The 17,058-nt window shown below is 41.7% G+C and overlaps 1 protein-coding gene and 1 pseudogene across 2 annotated transcripts; both read right to left on the reverse strand.

The window, feature by feature from the left end:
- Positions 1-4,264: 4,264 nt before the first annotated feature.
- Positions 4,265-9,055, reverse strand: LOC110985991 (cytochrome P450 4F11-like). The gene is made up of 4 exons (XM_022247546.2): positions 7,860-9,055; positions 6,970-7,188; positions 6,296-6,555; positions 4,265-5,725 (listed from the first exon to the last, which is right to left on the reverse strand). The coding sequence occupies exons 1-4, from the start codon at positions 8,436-8,438 to the stop codon at positions 5,263-5,265; spliced, it is 1,521 nt and encodes a 506-aa protein (XP_022103238.2). The 5' UTR covers positions 8,439-9,055; the 3' UTR covers positions 4,265-5,262.
- A 1,660-nt stretch (positions 9,056-10,715) lies between these two features.
- LOC110985987 (leukotriene-B4 omega-hydroxylase 3-like) lies at positions 10,716-15,264 on the reverse strand (annotated as a pseudogene). Its single transcript, XR_015427738.1, has 4 exons — positions 14,378-15,264; positions 13,826-14,044; positions 13,317-13,576; positions 10,716-12,434 (listed from the first exon to the last, which is right to left on the reverse strand). The product of XR_015427738.1 is annotated as a leukotriene-B4 omega-hydroxylase 3-like (transcript).
- Positions 15,265-17,058: the final 1,794 nt, after the last annotated feature.

Raw genomic sequence — 17,058 nt, forward strand, 5'->3', positions numbered from 1 at the left:
TAAGGGTGCGTTCCACCAAATGGTTGTATTTCTGCGCGCGAGCTCATAACTATTGTTAACAATGTGATCCCACGGGATTAATAAGACAGACCATAATCAGGAGGGATCATAGAAATATTTCTATAAATCCCGAATTTGGGACTGGTAGTTTCCAGTTCGTGGTATTTCTTTCACAGAAAGCCAGTACGGGCGTTTCACAATAGTGCGCATCCAAGAGTTTGCAACGCGGTGGTCAATCACAATGCGCGAAATCTGTCGACCCAGCACGCATTTGGAAAGGGTCGACAAATTTCGCGCGTTGTGATTGGCCAACGCGTTGCCAACTCTTGGAGGCGCACTATCGCCCGTATTGCAGATCTATTTTGGATAGAGGCGGGGGCTACATTCAGAAATGAGCGCTTAAGTCTGACTGCTATTTGGGTGTATCTTCCTTGAAAGGCGAATAAAAAAACTGTAGCTAACCCTCATGAAATTGAAGCGAAAAATGATCTTCTAGACATAATGTTGAATTTCCAGTGAAAAAACGGAGGCCAACCTCTTCACGAGAGTCAGCAGGCGGCGCTATTTCGGTCCGATTTTGCAATGTTTTCTATGGGCGCGTATTTGGTGTAGTGCAATCCTAAGGGTGAACCCCTAAGAATAAATTCCCATAGACGCCAATGATAAATCATTCTATTTCATAAGTTATTTTTGAAATGATCATATTTGCACAAGTGTTCATGCTGGACAGCAAAATGATGTTCGACATGTCGTCTTTCATTTTCCTTTCGATTTTTAGCGGGTTTACCGATGAATTGTTGAGAAATTCTCACCCACAGCAGACAACCCCTAAAATGACGGAAATTTCTCCGCAAGAAAAAGTAACCATTTTGAAAATGCATCCCTCTGCAAAATGGCTAAATAGTGCCACTTTCGGACCCAACTGCATCCAAATTGCCCAGAATTGGAAACCCACAGTCCGGGCAGAGGTTCAGTGCCATATTCTTCGATTTCCCAATTCCATAGCTCTCAGGACTCTCTAATATAAAATATTTCGAGTTTATAACTTTTATTAATGAGCTCCGCGGACATATTTCTGGCCTATTTGCGTGGGTGCACTCCTGATCGCATATATCTCTGTGATTCCCATGGCCATGGGCACCTATAAAGCTCCTGGCATGTCTCTGTTTGATGTGGAGAAAGAGCACCGTCTAGGGCTGCACTACACCAAATACGTGCCTGTAGAAAACAGTCCAAAATCAGATCATATATAGCGCCGCCTGTTGACTCTCAGGAAGAGGTACGTTGGTCTCCGCTTTTTCACTGGAAATTCAAGATTATGGCCAGAAGATCACTTTTTATTTTAATGTTACTGGGGTTAGCAGATTTTTTTAAAAAAATTAATTCACCCTTCCCGAGAATCCCCTCCCCCTAGATAGTAGTAAAACTATGCGCTTAGCTCTGAATGTAGCCACCCGCCTCTTTTAGACTCGCAATATGAAGCTTTTTGTGAAAGAAATACCCCAAACTGCAATCTACCAGTCCCAAATTTGGGATTTATAGAAATATTTCTATGATCCCTCCTGATTACGGTATGTCTTATTGTAAAAACAGCGTGAGCTTGTGCAGGGAACTACAACGATTTGGTGTAAAGCACCCCTAGGGGCTGTATGGATCAGTGCGTAATTCGTTATTTCAAATTAGTATTTCGTTATTTCGAATTAGCAATTCGTTATTTCGAATTAGGAATTCGTTTTTTTTCGTATTAGCAATTCGTTATTACCAATAACTAGTTAGTTATTTCGAACGAGTAATCCCTTATTTCGAACGAGTAACTCGTTATTACGAATTAATAATTCGTTGTTTCGAATTAGCAGTTCGTTATTTCGAATTAGCAATTCGCTATTTCGAATTAGTAATTCGTTATTAAAAATTAGTAATTCGTTGTTTCGAATGAGTAATCCCTTATTTCGAATGAGTAATTCGTTATTTCGAATTAGCAATTCGTTATTACCAATTAGTAATTTGTTATTTCGAAATAGCCATTCGTTATTTCGAATTAGTAATTCGTTTTAAACAAAAAGTGTCAGGCTAAAGTTTCTACTTCATCGGCACGATTGGGCTTTCGGTCGACACTGCTCTGCTCGTGCATGCAACGAGCGACAAGCTCTACTCCCATGTTTGGCATAGAGAGGGCGCAACTTCATAGTAACGGACAAATGATTAGCTTAGCTCAGTTTGGGGATGTTAGACCGTTTTTTTATTTTATTTTTTTTACTTTCCGGTAATAAAACCAAGGATTACTCAAAAAGATCGAAAGGGTATTCATTTGAAAACGGTAAATTATAAGAACCAGACTCTCATTCTACGATTTAATTCTGACCCCTCGATCTCGATCCTGTAGAGACTAGAGGACACAATGAGAAGAAGTTACCATTTTAATGGTGTTAGGAAAACCCCATCAGAAGAATATTCCCACCCACGAAATCAAGTAGTGACTGAAACACAATCCACATGTGGTCCGGGCTGGGAATCGAACCTGGGACCACAGAGGTGGAAAGCGAAGAAACAGCCATAACGACAACCTGACCTCCATTTTGCGGGAGACTCGATTTCAGTCGTATTGCTGTACTTGTTGATATGAATTTAAAACTATTAATGGGAAAGTACCAGGTGATAGGGGTCAGAATTAAATCATAGAATAGAGCCTGGTTCTTCTAACTTAACGTTTTCAAATGAAGACATTAAGTTTGCGAATTTGACTGAAATTTGGTCTGAATTTTTACTGAATAGCTGTCTATTGGCTTTGGGACCCCAATTTATTATGCATGCAGATTTAGTGCACATGAAATATTGGAACACAATAGCTACATTTTGGTTGGTCTTGCCCCAAGACTGATTTTACTGTTTTGGCCTGTACGCGTGCACCTACCACCGATACATTTGTTGCAAGTAAGCCTACAGAAGGCCTGCGTAGAGCGCTCTCCCAGAGGACATATTTGTTTATTAATTTAGATTTTATGACAATGAATGCACCAAAAGTTTACTCGAGTCTATCCTTGAGGAAGACTCTACTACCCAGCATGCCCCTCGTCAAACATGCATAAATTTCCTTCTGTGCTCGAGTTCGTACCAAAGGTCTGTCAGTTTCATATAAAAACACGCCCTCTAGTTTGTCTCCACTCGGAACGTGCAACATGCGTGTCACCATTGATAATCAATGGTGACACGTGTCAATTATTGTTGGAAGCACACTGACGGGTGTGCGTGGCCTATCCGCTTGTGCAATTGGTTGGTCCCCTGAAAGCCTACAATAGCTGTGCGCTCAACCTCTTGCTACTTTCAAGGCCTAATGCTCTGGCAACGAATGCTCTTTTGGTGGGAACTACACTTTATCGGGTCACTGTTATGAACGACAGGAAAATGTGCTACCGTTGCATCGCTACGAGCCCCAAGCTGGACCAAGAGACAGCGCACTTTACTAGCAACGGAAGTTCCATTTGTCAGAACTGCAATTCTGTGGTTCACGAATGACTATGAAATGTATGCGTTATGGTGTCGACGCTACCAACAAAATGAGCACTCCCGACCAATATGGCTCTTTTCAACCGATGAGGGGGTGCGTCTGCTCGGGGTGGACTACTGTTGTGTGGACTGACTGCTTCATTTTCAGCCATTAACATACGCTGTGCATACAAGCGTCACTTCCTCTGAAAACCAGCATAGCAGGTTTGCGATTAGGAGCCAGATGACATCAGCGCTGTTTTTTTCAAGCGTTGGGCTCTTTTGTCCCTAACCACGTCGCACCTTGTGGTGGACGATGGTGGTGACGGTAGCTGTACCATGTACTGGCTTGGAGTCGCTGAGAAAGACTGACTTTAACTGACCTTAATTGCAAATTTCGTTCTAGGCCTTTTCACATTACATTTTTGGAGGAAGAAGGATCAAAGTTGTAATCGACTGTTCCTGGGCGATTATCTCTAACGGCCATCCTTCTCAATTAACATCGTCGAATTCCTAAAAAAACTAAAATCATTAGATCATGACACTCTGGGGGTTTATACCTCCAGATTTCTTTTACCGGTTTGACGTTATAAGTTATCACTGACTATCGAGTTATGTCGGTTTCGGACGATGCAGAGTAGTAACGGCAGTTCCTGGTCAGAGTAGGGCCTTAACACCATACGAAATTCAACGCAAGCAGTGTTTCAACAAGACGAACAGGAAAATAACAATAAAGACAACACTGATCAAGGACAGTAGTTCAATGAACACTATTGTTCATATTTCAAAACTTTTGTTGTGCCTTTGTACAAAAGAAAACAATATACCCTAGTCAGCAGTGTTATAAACACTCTCATAGTATTCCTTGTGCATAATTTATTTTATACCGGTACTATGACGCTACATTAAGGGCACTGACAACTTAATTGTGAAGAAAGCTATTGTGGAAACAAAAAAATAATTTTAAAAATGGAGCAGCAAAAATGATTTCCTCTACCATGTACTATTAGGTTGTTTTCAGTGCTAACTCATCGTGAATTTGTGTTTTGTATTGTAGACCTGATAAAATAGTAATATAAGCCAATCCAAATGACAATCATAAATCAACGCTAACTTATCAACTTTTAAACATGTACAAAATACCATCGATAATCCTCTTATCTGTTGATAACTATAATGTCATCATATTCCTTCCACATCCCCTCCTCAAACAATCGCTATGGGACGTGTACACAAAGGGGTTGTAGTTTTACCTTTAGGGCCTACCGCTCGGCAGCACTACTGTGGATAAAAGTCCATAGTTTCTTGAGGCGTTTCTACCCAACAAGGTGTAAGCAAACGCTACAAATTGTTTTGCCAATGAGTATATGGAATAGAATCCCAGACACGCCCTGAAAATCCTCAGATCCGTTTGTCCCATTTATCTTTATTTTCGCTCTTACATTACAGTTGTTCGTTCTAAAGCCCAAATGCTAAAGTATCAAGGTGGTACATTAATAAGCGAGATAGTAATAATCAACCACGCTTCGAACATCCACGTGCTTTCAAAAAATTGAGAGAGTTTGTCATTTTCCAACGAAATCTTCCGGATAACCTCATGCAGACGTATCTGACATACTGAGCAAAATGCATTAGATATTGGATATTAATGTCAATCCCCCTTTTGACAAGCTCATAAAGCTAAATGTTTTTCCCCACTATTTTTTCACCATCTTATACTCAGATTTCACCAAAAATGCTCCTGATCTGTGTTATACATTTAGATTTTGTACACTGCATTTAAGATGCCTTGGGCATTGCCTCCAAATTGATATACAATGGTTTCATGGGTTTTGACACAAAGGTCATACTTGGCATCAGGTCTGGTTCCCCTTCCACCCATTTTAGACGGAAACGTTTCAGGATTCTGGCCGTGAATACCTTCATCTCGTTCAGGGCGAACTGTTGACCAATGCAGTTCCTCGACCCTGCAGAGAAAGGCGAGTACGAGAAAGGGTCCATCTTGGCGACATTTTCCGGCAGGAAGCGAGAAGGCTTGTACTCCATGTGGTCGTCGCCCCAGACAGTCGGGTTGTGGTGGAGTTGATGTAAACAAATTCCAACCATGGTTCCCTGGGGGATTGTGACGCCGTCTACGGTGTAAGGAGCTGTCAGCGTACGACTGATCAAGGGTCCAGCGGGCATCATTCGCAAAGATTCCTTTATGGCCATGGTCATGTACTCGAGTCGGCTGAGGTCCTTTCTGTAAAGGAATGTTTAAGAGCAACAAAACACAATAAATATTAAGTTTTGTACCCGCTCTAGTATGGAGTATTTTCATGTAGACGTAAAGCCAAGACAAGCCTTCCTTTAATGAAAACAAAACTTGAACCAAGAACCCAAAACAAACGTAAAACCCACAAAGCCAGAAAACAAAGACACATCAAACTATGTCTATATCAGAGTGACAAAAGATAGGACTTTTCTTAATTTCTAAAGTTTCGGACAAAAATGCACTTATGTGCTTATGTTCAGGACTGAAACATCGGGATTGAATTTGGAAATCATTGGATAATGGGTTAAATGTATTAATATATACAAGACAATTGAAGTTTTTAATTATTTTTGTAACTTTCCAAAACTATATACGCTCATTAAAAATTCAATCGGTTTTGGGTGCTTTTAATTTCTTGTTTCGTTTCTGATAATGTTAATGATGTATAAATTTTTTAATAAAAATTCTGCTTTCTATATATGCAAGCATGTATAAAGACTTTGCTGTAATAGGTCAGTTTACGCCTTAGCGAATCAGAATGACGAGAACTATACTTACACAGTAATTCTTTCGGAGTCTCTTCCGGCAAGTATCTCTTCAACTTCTTCCCTGATTTTGGTCTGGTGTTCAGGATGCTTAGAAAGAAAGTAGAGAAACCAGGTCATAGAAGTAGCCGTGGTCTCGTGGCCGGCGAAAAGGAAAGTGTTGACCTCGTCTACCATCTCCTTTACGGTGAGTCCGCTGCCATCTTCATCTCTGGCCATGACGAGCGTGTCCAGGAAGTCACGGGGCTTGGTTATAGGGTCACCTGCGTCAGCCTACATAGGGGTGAATAGAAAGGACAGTGTGAAACATAACAGCATCCATAAGGACAACAACCCCCCCCCAAAAAAAACGAAAACCAAAAAGAAAGAAAGAAAAACACCTGCCGTATCACAAAAAACTTGAAATCCCAGGTATCTTCCTTTACCCAAGACATCGCTATAAATAAGTTTACCTTGCAACACATTTGGACTCCAATTTCACACCTCTGAAGTTTTGGAATTATACGATAAGTGAAATGTTAAGATCAGCAGCCCAGCATGAAAGGTAGCAGAGATAATTGAATGCATTAAAAAGACATCCACAACATGTTCGCACACTCTGTTTTTTTATGTACCGTTTCATTTTGATCACTTAGGCCTCAAGCGGTAGCTTCAGTTTTGAAATTATGTTTTGACCTCAACATGTACCTTTTCAGATAATTCTTTTTTTCGCTCCTCAACCAGTTTTCCGGAAAACTTGCGGAGGTACTGGAAAGCATTCCTGTACTCGGAATAGTTGGCACTCAGCCGAAAGATCCACGGGATGAGAAGAAGCCGATTGCTGTACTGGCGCAGTTGGATAAACTGCAACAAGGCTTCACATGCCGACAGAACATTAAAACCATTTTCCTGATCAATCTGCCTTATCTAAAATGTGGTGAAATCACAAGAAAAATGTCAAGTCAGATAATTACTTGGGTCCACATCTTCTATTTGTCACTTCAATATCTTGGATGGGAGGTGATTAAGGAAACTTTGTAAAATCCTCGAACTTTCTCTGAATAAGCCATTTGTGATTTAGATTTGAATAAAATCTGGTGCACTGAGTTACCTGACTGCACATAAACATAACAATTTGAATTCCCCTTACAAAAGACACTGTTGCTATACTTCGTGATTCGGGGCAAGCTTTTGCATAGCGACCGCCATCTCTGGAATGGACTGGCTCCTTTGTGCCCTTCTTATCCATTGAGAACAGTGTATTGTAGCAAGGCGTCTCTTATGTTACCCCGAATCACAAGGTGTACCAGCAGTGGTTTTAGTGAGGAGAGTTCAAGTTGTTATGTTCGCAACTCGCAAAAAGCTTATTGCTCCGGACTAACCGTGCCACTGCTTTACCTCGAATAAAACTGCATAATAATTTCGTTCAGTCACAAATAAAAACAATCCCTATATACTGTTTGATTTTCTACAGTAATCTGTGCATGTATCCCTTTCAGTGGATGCAGTATAAATTTGTATGAATACTAGAGTTGATGCAGTGGAAATTTAGTAATACAAGTCATGTGCAACAACCGAATTAAGAAGTACCCTCTCACCTGACAACTTGATTTATAAGAGCAGGCTGTACGTAGAATAACATCGTATGTGCACAGCACAAGACCACTGTACATTTCAAATTGTTGACCCTCTACTGCAGCCTGGTTCATCTTTTCGAGGAGAACCTCCACGCAGTCGTTAGAAACAGGAGTGTAGGTACGAAGGATATCCAAGTTAAATGAGCGGGTCAGGAGGCGCCGGTTTCTCTTCCATTTGGCGCCTTCGGCAGTGCCCAGGCCCTCACCTACCCAATCGAAAAAGAGCTCGTAGAATTCAGATTTCTTGTTGCTCACTGTACCCATCAAAAGCGGCTTGATGGTTTCGGGATGGACCAGCATAGGCAATGGCGTTGGTCCTAGCCACAAGGTGTAGATACGGGGGAAGGCTGTTACGGTATCGATCAGCCATTTGTAGCCTGGGTCAAAGGGACCCTGCCTGTCGTGGCCATACAGCCAATGCGCCCCGGGTGGAGAGGGTAGCTTCTTCAGTGCATGTCGCTTGCTGATGGATTTCCGCACTGACACAAAAACCATCAATGAAACCAACACCAGAGCAAGGAAAACTACCTGCCACAACATTTTACGAATTGAAACTTTCACGACAAAATGATAAATAGCGGCTTGCTGATACAGTGAAGTTCAAAGCCAAAACATAGTTTTGCCAATATTCAGATCCAGTGTTGACGTCATACCTTCTGAGTTGGCGGTGTAGTCTACATTCCAAGTCGTCGCTGTTCATTTGGTTCACGAACTTGCCCCTGGGGAGATCGAGGACGAATCATGGCCAACAGTATCGAATATACAATACCGTCAAGGCATGTGGATAGATAGCAAGGTCTGGGCCATTCTGTAGAAGCCGAATCAGAGAGCATTATCGACTTGCAAAATTACTATGAAAAATGCACACGCATTAAGTGTTATCTCAAGTCTATACCGACTTCTTGATGCGATGCAACTGTCCATGCAATTCAGGCAAAAACGTATATCGATTGCGGATGCAATTACTCTGTATGGAAGATAGCTGATCAACCAGTAGGCACATTTGATGAAGTTGTTCAATTTACAGCAAAAAAATGAGCAGGCCAAAGCTGAGAAAACAGCACATCAACACTGTCGGTCATCATCACTAAAGAGGTTCTCTAATTCGCTGATGGTGTTGTTCCTATTTGGGTTCGTGAACATGTAAATGGCAACGTCTTGGAATCGAGACTACACTGAAGTGGAAACTCACGCCCAAAATCAGGCCATGTTTTGTTTATCAAAAGCTCCATGACAATGCCAGGGATGGTGTGACCTGGGGCTATACTTAAAAGCATATTATTTTTGCCTGATAAGATGCAAATATTGACTGCTTCGAGTCGTGTGGTATAACAGAACCCTCAAAGCGATCCATGGAGCATTCTAGATCTATTTCAGAATGCTAGAATGGCGTCTCGGAAAATTAGTTCTACTATAATACGTCGTTAGATAAGGAAGCCAATATTTGCTTTATAACACCCTTCCCAAAAGTTAGAATTAAGTGTTAACTAACTAATCTAAATACGTATGAATGTGTTGTGGCGCTCTTCTACCCTTATGCTATACCACAAGTGGTACTTCTTTTAATTCTTTTAATGCCACCTGTTCGTGTATGGTTATATAAGTCCACTGCCCATTATTCGTGACAGTTGGCTTCAGGGCGTGGGCTCATTCACATCATGATTTTCTGTAGTTATCATTTATTAAATTATTTTGGAAGCCGAGTTTACGTCTCGTGTGTTAGATGTTTAAATTTTCTTCGTCTCTCTAAATTCCGAGTCTAAGCCTCCATGACAATGAGCTAGCGCGGCGTCTATTAAAAGAAATGCGTTAAAATGGCCGCTATTTTTCCAACTACCTCTTCGAGAAAATAAAGCTTGAACTCACTTCGGAAGCGCTTCAGTGTATGCCCAACGTGCACACCAGGGCACAGTCAATATGCAAGCATTGGCATGCACGCTCGAGATTCCAGGGCTTGTAGAGGATGCGCTGGATAGGTCGGGGAGAGTAGCAGACTGGCCCAAAATAGCTGGCTTTGGGAATAGGTGCCCCTTCGGCCGTGGTGGATCTTTTGTCTGCATCTTGATTTGGCTTGACTTATACCCATTTCGATGCAGCGTCGTGGTGATGCAGTAGAGTGCTTGATCGAAATGTTCCTTGTCATGGACGTTGTAGGCCTATGCCCTACGAAAAAGGGCTCCCGCTGTTCACAGGAGACTTGATATTGCTTGGCGTGACATATGCAGCAAGGTATGAGACGGAGAGACCCCCCTGCTTTGTGTTGGTCATTGTCTCGCAGGAATCTGGGGAATTCCTTTTAGACATCTTGGGGGGGATGTGTTAAGTAACAATAGTCTGGAATGTGTATAGGGATTGGACATGTTGGGGGGTACCCCTCGGCCTCATTTCTTTGCTGGGTATATGGCGCGACGGAAGGAAGCGCTGAGGCTCAGGTATAAGTCTGTATGGCTGGGCTTCCTTGGAAAGGCGCCTCAGGAGGAAGAGGGCTCAAAGTGGTACTTGCTAATCCTGATTGATTATCTCTGCAGCTATCATGATTTTTTTTTTTCAGTTAAGATTTTTGAATTCCGAAAAGTTGTAAAAATCATAAAACCATGAAGACTCTGTGGTCTAAACACTTCAGGATTGTTCGGTTTGGGCACTGACATGCGAGTTATAGATCAGTCGGTTTAGGACTAGAGGCATGTGAGAAAACAACGCCCTGGATAGAGTAATGCTCAAACACCATGGCGGATTGGACGCAGTGTTCCAACAGGACAAACTGGAAAATAGCATAAAGACGCAAACGATAAAAGACTAGCAGTGCAAAAAAGACTATTAGTTTTAAAATGGTTTACCAGTGCGTTAGATACAAAAGGGAACAACAAATCATATTGTCACCCGTGTTGGTCACTCTCACATTATCTCTGTGGTTATTGCATTCTAATATGTTTCATTGAGGGCAATGTCGACTTAATTCTGAAGAGGAAAAATGTTGCTGACTACAAAAAGAACAAAAGAGACAAATTGGCAATTACTGACAGAGAAAAGTAATGGCTTTCTCTGCAATTTCCTTAAGCAGAATGGTCCCGTTTTTTACTTTAACTCAATGCGAAAACCGCATATACATTGTATTATTTGATTAATTAGACCAGATAAAACAGTGACTTTTAACCATATCCAAATAACAATCATACATCAACTTTTAAATGTCATGTCTTACATATCTACCAAACTACATCCCGTAATCCCTTTATCTATCATTTGAGGCATCATATTATCTCCACAATACTACCGCATTCCATCTCCCAACAATTGCGACGGGACGTGGTGTCACCTACGCTGCTCAGTGTGGACAGAAGTCTTACTAGCTACCTTAGTTGTAGGATAATATCTTACAAAATCTTAGTAGGCACTACAAAGCATTACATCGTTCCAATGGGTAGGTGGAGTAGAATCCTTGAAACCTGTTTAGAATCCCTGAAACCGTTTCTTCCATTTATCATTATTTTCGATCTAACATCAGGTTTTTTTCTTAATTTTAAAAACCAAATGCTAAACTATCAATGGGCACATTAGTGAGCGAGACTGTGACAACGAATCACAAGCTTCAAACATCCCAATGCTTGAGCAAGTTAAAGAAATTAATTGAAAAAATTATAATAAAAAAACAGAATGGATCATTTTCCAACGTTGTTTTTAGTGGAAGATTTTTCCAGATAAATTAATGAAGACATTTCAAACATCTTGAGAAATGTACATTAGATACTGGATGTTGAAAATGCGGGCGATTCACAATAGTGCGCCTAAAAGAGTTTGCAACGCATTGGCCCAATGCGCGACGTCAGCCAATCCAATGCGCGTTTGAAAGGGGTTCTTAGATTTCGCGCTTTGTGATTGGCCAACGCGTTGCAAACTACTTCTTGGAGGCCCACTTTGGTGAATCGCCTGAATTGATACTAATTCCCCCTCGTTTTGTTTTGCCAGGCAATAGGCGGAGTTTGGTTGTTTTTGCCTTACTAATTTGTTACCAGCCTCTGCTTTTATTTTCCCTAAATGCTCTTGCTTTGTGCTTTCCTCCAGATGCCCTCCATTTAAGAGGTTTTGTGGATTGCTTCCAAATCGATATACAATGGTTTCATGGGTTTTGACACAAACGTCATGATGGGAATCAGGTCTGGTTCCCCTTCCACCCATTTCAGACGGAAACGTCTCAGGATTCTGGCCGTGAATACCTTCATCTCGTTCAGGGCGAACTGTTGAGCAATGCAGTTCCTCGCCCCGGCAGAGAAAGGTGAGTAAGAGAAAGGGTCCATCTTGGCGACATTTTCCGGCAGGAAGCGAGAAGGCTTGTACTCCATGTGGTCGTCGCCCCAGACGGTCGGGTTGTGGTGAAGCTGATGTAAACAAATTCCAACGGTTGTGCCTTCTGGGATTGTGACGCCATCTACGGTGTAAGGAGTTGTCAGCTTACGACCCATCACGGGTCCAGCGGTTATCATTCGCATAGACTCCTTTATGGCCATGGTCATGTACTCGAAACGGCTCAGGTCCTTACTGTAAAGGAATGTTTTAAAGCAACAAGAAAATAAGAAACGCGAAGTTTCGTATCTGCTCCAGACTTGAGTACTTTCATTTGGACACAAAGCTGCCAAGACACTAAGCCAAGACAAGCCTTGTTTAGCCGACTTGCGCCAGGATGCCCAAAACAAACCATTTAAAAATCCCCAAGCCCCCCCCCCAAAAAAAGACACGTGACTGAGGATTTTTCCACATTTGTAGTTTCGAGGAACAAATACACCAACCAAATACGCGTTTTGCTCCATACCGTCAAGATAGGGTTTGGAAATCATTGGTTTATTAATGAATAAAAATTATTTACTGTGTACAAGAGAATGGGATTTAATTTTTTTTCCTAAATTCTCCAAATCTATATATTAATCTTTAAAATGTAACTCGGTTTTGGGTATATTTAATATCTTGTCTGGCTTAGGATAAAATTGTTGATGTATAAATGTTAATCACAGTGATGCTTGTGATTCTACTTTTTATATTTTTATTCATTTTTGTAGCCTAAGGTCCCAAGGTCATCGATTACTGATTGGCTTATACCCTGGTAAAACAAAACAAATATCAAACGAATTTCAAAATAATTGATAAAACGAATCAACAAAGTATATGGGTTTTGCACTGAAATGTAATATTCTCTAGATATTCATAGGATTACGTAATCGTGACGTTTCTTCATGTACATACGAAGTTCAAAGTGGATTTGACTTAAAATTTTGTGTGCATGACTGAACAACGCAGTGCTTGAACTCCTAAACCCTTGTCCCGTGGTCTACTTTAACCTCTACACTCTACAAGCATGTACTGAGACTTTGCTGTAATAGATCAATTAACGCCTTAGCGAATCAGAATGACGAGAACTATACTTACACAGTAATCCTTTCGGAGTCTTTTCCGGCAAGTACCTCGTCCACCTCTTCCCTGATTTTGGTCTGGTGTTCAGGATGCTTAGACAGATAGTACAGCAACCACGTCATGGAAGTAGCCGTGGTTTCGTGGCCGGCAAACAGGAAATTGTTGACCTCGTCTACCATCTCCTTCACGGTGAGTCCGGTGCCATCTTCATCTCTGGCCATGATGAGCGTGTCCAGGAAATCACGGGGCTTGGTTAATGGGACACCAGCAGCAGCCTGCACCAGGAGTAGAAATACTTAGGACATAACTGACAATGTGAAACAAAACAGCATCAAATGGGGAAAAGAACAAAGAAATGCCGGTGCCATATCAAATTTGAAGTTCCATGAAAACAGGTATACCAATTGAATCTGAATTGAAGCTGAATTTTGGAGTTACCACGGAGGTACGATATTTAGATCGAAAGCCTAGCACGGAAAGTGTCAGTGACAAGACGACAGGCATCAGGAAAGAAAATAATATACCTTTTCAGATATTTCTTTCTGTCGCTCCTTGACCAGTTTTCTGGCGAATTTGTGGAGGTACTGGAAAGCATCCCTGTACTCAGCGTAGTTGGCACTCAGCCGAAAGATCCACGGGATGAGAAGAAGCCTATTGCCGTACTGGCGCATTTGGATGAACCGTATCAAGGTTTCACATGCCGATAGAACATCAATCCCATTTTCTTGCTCAATCTTCGAGATCTAGAATTGTGTGAAATTACAAGAAACAAATACTGAACACCAGTTAACGACTTGGGTACGTAGTGGCTATTTGTCAGTAAAATATTCGTCATTAGGACAGGTTTTAAGTAACTTTGTAAACTGTGGAACTCTCCCTATCTTCTCCGAGATAACCGTGCAACCGATTTCACGTGATTGCAACTGTTTCATTCACCTTGTATAAACAACAATACCCTCATAGTTTGAATTTCTATCTTAAAAGATGCAAGCATCAATTTCTTCCAGTAGTAGTTTCAAATGCAGTGTAGAAAAGAGATTCCCGACAAAATGGCCCACTCCAGAGTACAATCTCACCTGGCAATTTGATTTGTAAGAGCAGGCAGTGCGGAGAATAACATCATAGGTGCAAAGCACAAGACCATGGTACATTTCAAACTTTTGACATTCGCCAGTAGCTTGGTTCATCTTTTCAAGCAACACCTCCACGCAGTCGTTGAAAACAGGAGTGTAGGTGCGCAGGACATCCAAGTTGAATGAGCGGGTCAGGAGGCGCCGGTTCCTCTTCCATTTGGCGCCTCTTGCAATGCCCAGGCCCCCGCCTAACCAATCACTAAAGAGGTCGTAGAATTCAGATTTCTTGTTGCTCACAGTACCCATCAAAAGCGCTTGATGGTTTCGGGATGGACCAGCATAGGCATGGGCGTTAATCCTTGCCACAAGGTGTAGACACGGGGGAAGGCTGCCACGGTGTCAATCAGCCACTTGTAGCCCGGGTCAAAGGGACCCTGCTTGTTATGGCCATGCAGCCAATGCGCCCCGGGTGGAGAGGGTAGCTTCTTCAGGACATTCCGCGTGCTTATGGCCTTCCAGAGAGACACAAGAAACTTCAACAAAGCCCATGCCAGAATCACGCAAAATAACCGCCACAACATTGTAACTGGGAATCTGTTCAAGTCAAAGCTGCGGTGAAAGGCTATGCGACCACGCAGTGTAGTGTCCGCTCAAAATACATATACTTCTCCCATCACAGGTATACACGTACATGTACATCCACGATAACCACCGTCACTTCACCCGTCCTTGAGTCCGAAATCTGCAAGTGGTGTATTGTGCTTTTAGTTCGGGAACAACAATGAACACCCTTGACAGCTACAGATGCCGTACCAATGGGGTCACGCAGCACCAGGGCAAGGTTGAACAGAGTTCAATAATCATGACTGTGTCATTCCTGAATGCCATTTACAAACCGTGACCTGACCGCGCGCGTCCGGAATGCTTGAAAGGTATATGTAAACCACTGGAAAACAAACAGGTTTGCACAAGCTGGGAGAGCCCATTCGTCTTTGTTATTGCAGTTTGCAGTCATTTTGAACAGACATTCTGAGGCCATCAGCTGGGGGTGTACTCATTTGGGGGGGGGGGTAAACACGTGGTCTTTGTAATTGACCCCTTTTACCCCCAGCGCAGTCCAAAGGGCATACGAAACAACCGACAATATCATAGCTTGCTGTCTCATGCATACGCTTATCGCACAATCCTGCAAACAGCTTGTGTCAGCAATTATGATTCAAGCCGAACTTGAATGAGGCTACGGCCTTACTATAGGGGATAATAATGCACGAATGCAATTTTTGACCATCAGCTTTTGCAGGATTCGCACTTGAACGCTGGGTAAAGCCACTTTGTATTAACAGCCATCTGGTGAAAAATACCAACTTAATTTTGCTCTCAATATACCGGAGTAGTAAAGCCCGTCTAACCATGGTCGATAATAAGTAATTTTGACGGGCTCTCGACCAATCAGAGGGCCGGATTTAGCCCCACGTGACCCTCAACATAAAATGAGGAACGGTTTTGTTGGTAAACTCCTTAAGCCTTTCAATACTTGGGTAACAGCATAGTCTCATCAAGATGCTTCAGTGCTATGGAACATCACTATGACTGGTAAATATTCACCAGTTGCCAATTTTCATTTGGCTGGAAGTTTCGATTTTTGCCTCAATGTGCAAAACGAACACTTTTCTAACAAAGTTGTGGTTAGGTCTGTAAGTGTAGTATTAGTTTACCAACTTTCAAGAACTTCAGCGTTTTATTAAGATAATCAGAGATGTTTTTGAGTGCGCCACGTCAGGAAACAATTAGGGTTAATCAAATTAACTGAGGCCCCATGAACCGCCACTCTTAACACTGGATCCTGGTTGTCGTTACCCTTCGCTGAGATAATGTGCCCCGGATGCGAATAGACCTCTTCACTCATTCATAATTATGCATGCGTGCGCACAAATGGCCTTGGCGGTAAGAAGTGTGAGCAGGCCCTTGAAAACGTTCAAAGGTGAGACTTCGATGATCATTTTCTCTCAGGTTGTCTGACATTTTTGTACATTTTCAATGGCCCGGTCACACTTCTTGCCGCCAAGGCCATTTTGTGCGCATGAGAAAATGATCACGAATTTATTAGTAAAGAGGTCTTTTTCTTTTTTCTCAAACGGTTGTGGTTTCCTGTCTTGTAACTGGTCTATTAAATGTATATCTAATGCATCGTTCATGAGTGACAAGCCAAACTTATGGTAAGAATGTTACTTATTAACTACATCATATTATAATAAACCCAGTTGCACAAAATTTGAAACGAATTCTGAAAAGGTGTTTTTACCAAAGTAAACACGATCAGAGTTGAAAGACAATACGTCCACAGTCTTTCCCATTTTAAAACAATTTCTCCAGTTTATCCAAACAAATGAAAAAGTGCCGTTATTATTAATTTAAGACCCGATAAAAACGTCGGTAGTATTTTCAAGTTATTGCGAATTGAATATTTTGCACGAGAATCATTTGTCTGTATTAGTGCAAGTATACGTTTAGGTGCGTTGATAGTTTATGTCCAGTACATGTACATGAACGCGGGACATGAACACACATACAGAGAGCCAAAATTAAAATTGATCAGACCAACAAAGGACAATTTGCAATAGTTTAAACATAACATGCTAAACCTTTTCCAAACACTCTTTCAATTATTAAGATATGCAGAATGT

The sequence above is a fragment of the Acanthaster planci genome, linkage group LG14 (genome assembly GCF_054643075.1).
Source record: "Acanthaster planci isolate LZ-2023a linkage group LG14, COTS_SCS, whole genome shotgun sequence".
Classification (NCBI taxonomy): domain Eukaryota; kingdom Metazoa; phylum Echinodermata; class Asteroidea; order Valvatida; family Acanthasteridae; genus Acanthaster; species Acanthaster planci.

Excerpts from the sequence above, each read along its gene's own strand:
- LOC110985991 (XM_022247546.2), bottom strand. The coding sequence starts at position 8,438 with ATGTTGTGGCAGGTAGTTTTCCTTGCTCTGGTGTTGGTTTCATTGATG. Across the intron at positions 7,189-7,859 it reads CTTATAAATCAAGTTGTCAG|ATAAGGCAGATTGATCAGGA; the intron begins GTGAGAGGGTAC and ends ACCACATTTTAG. Across the intron at positions 5,726-6,295 it reads GACTCCGAAAGAATTACTGT|AAAGGACCTCAGCCGACTCG; the intron begins GTAAGTATAGTT and ends ATTCCTTTACAG.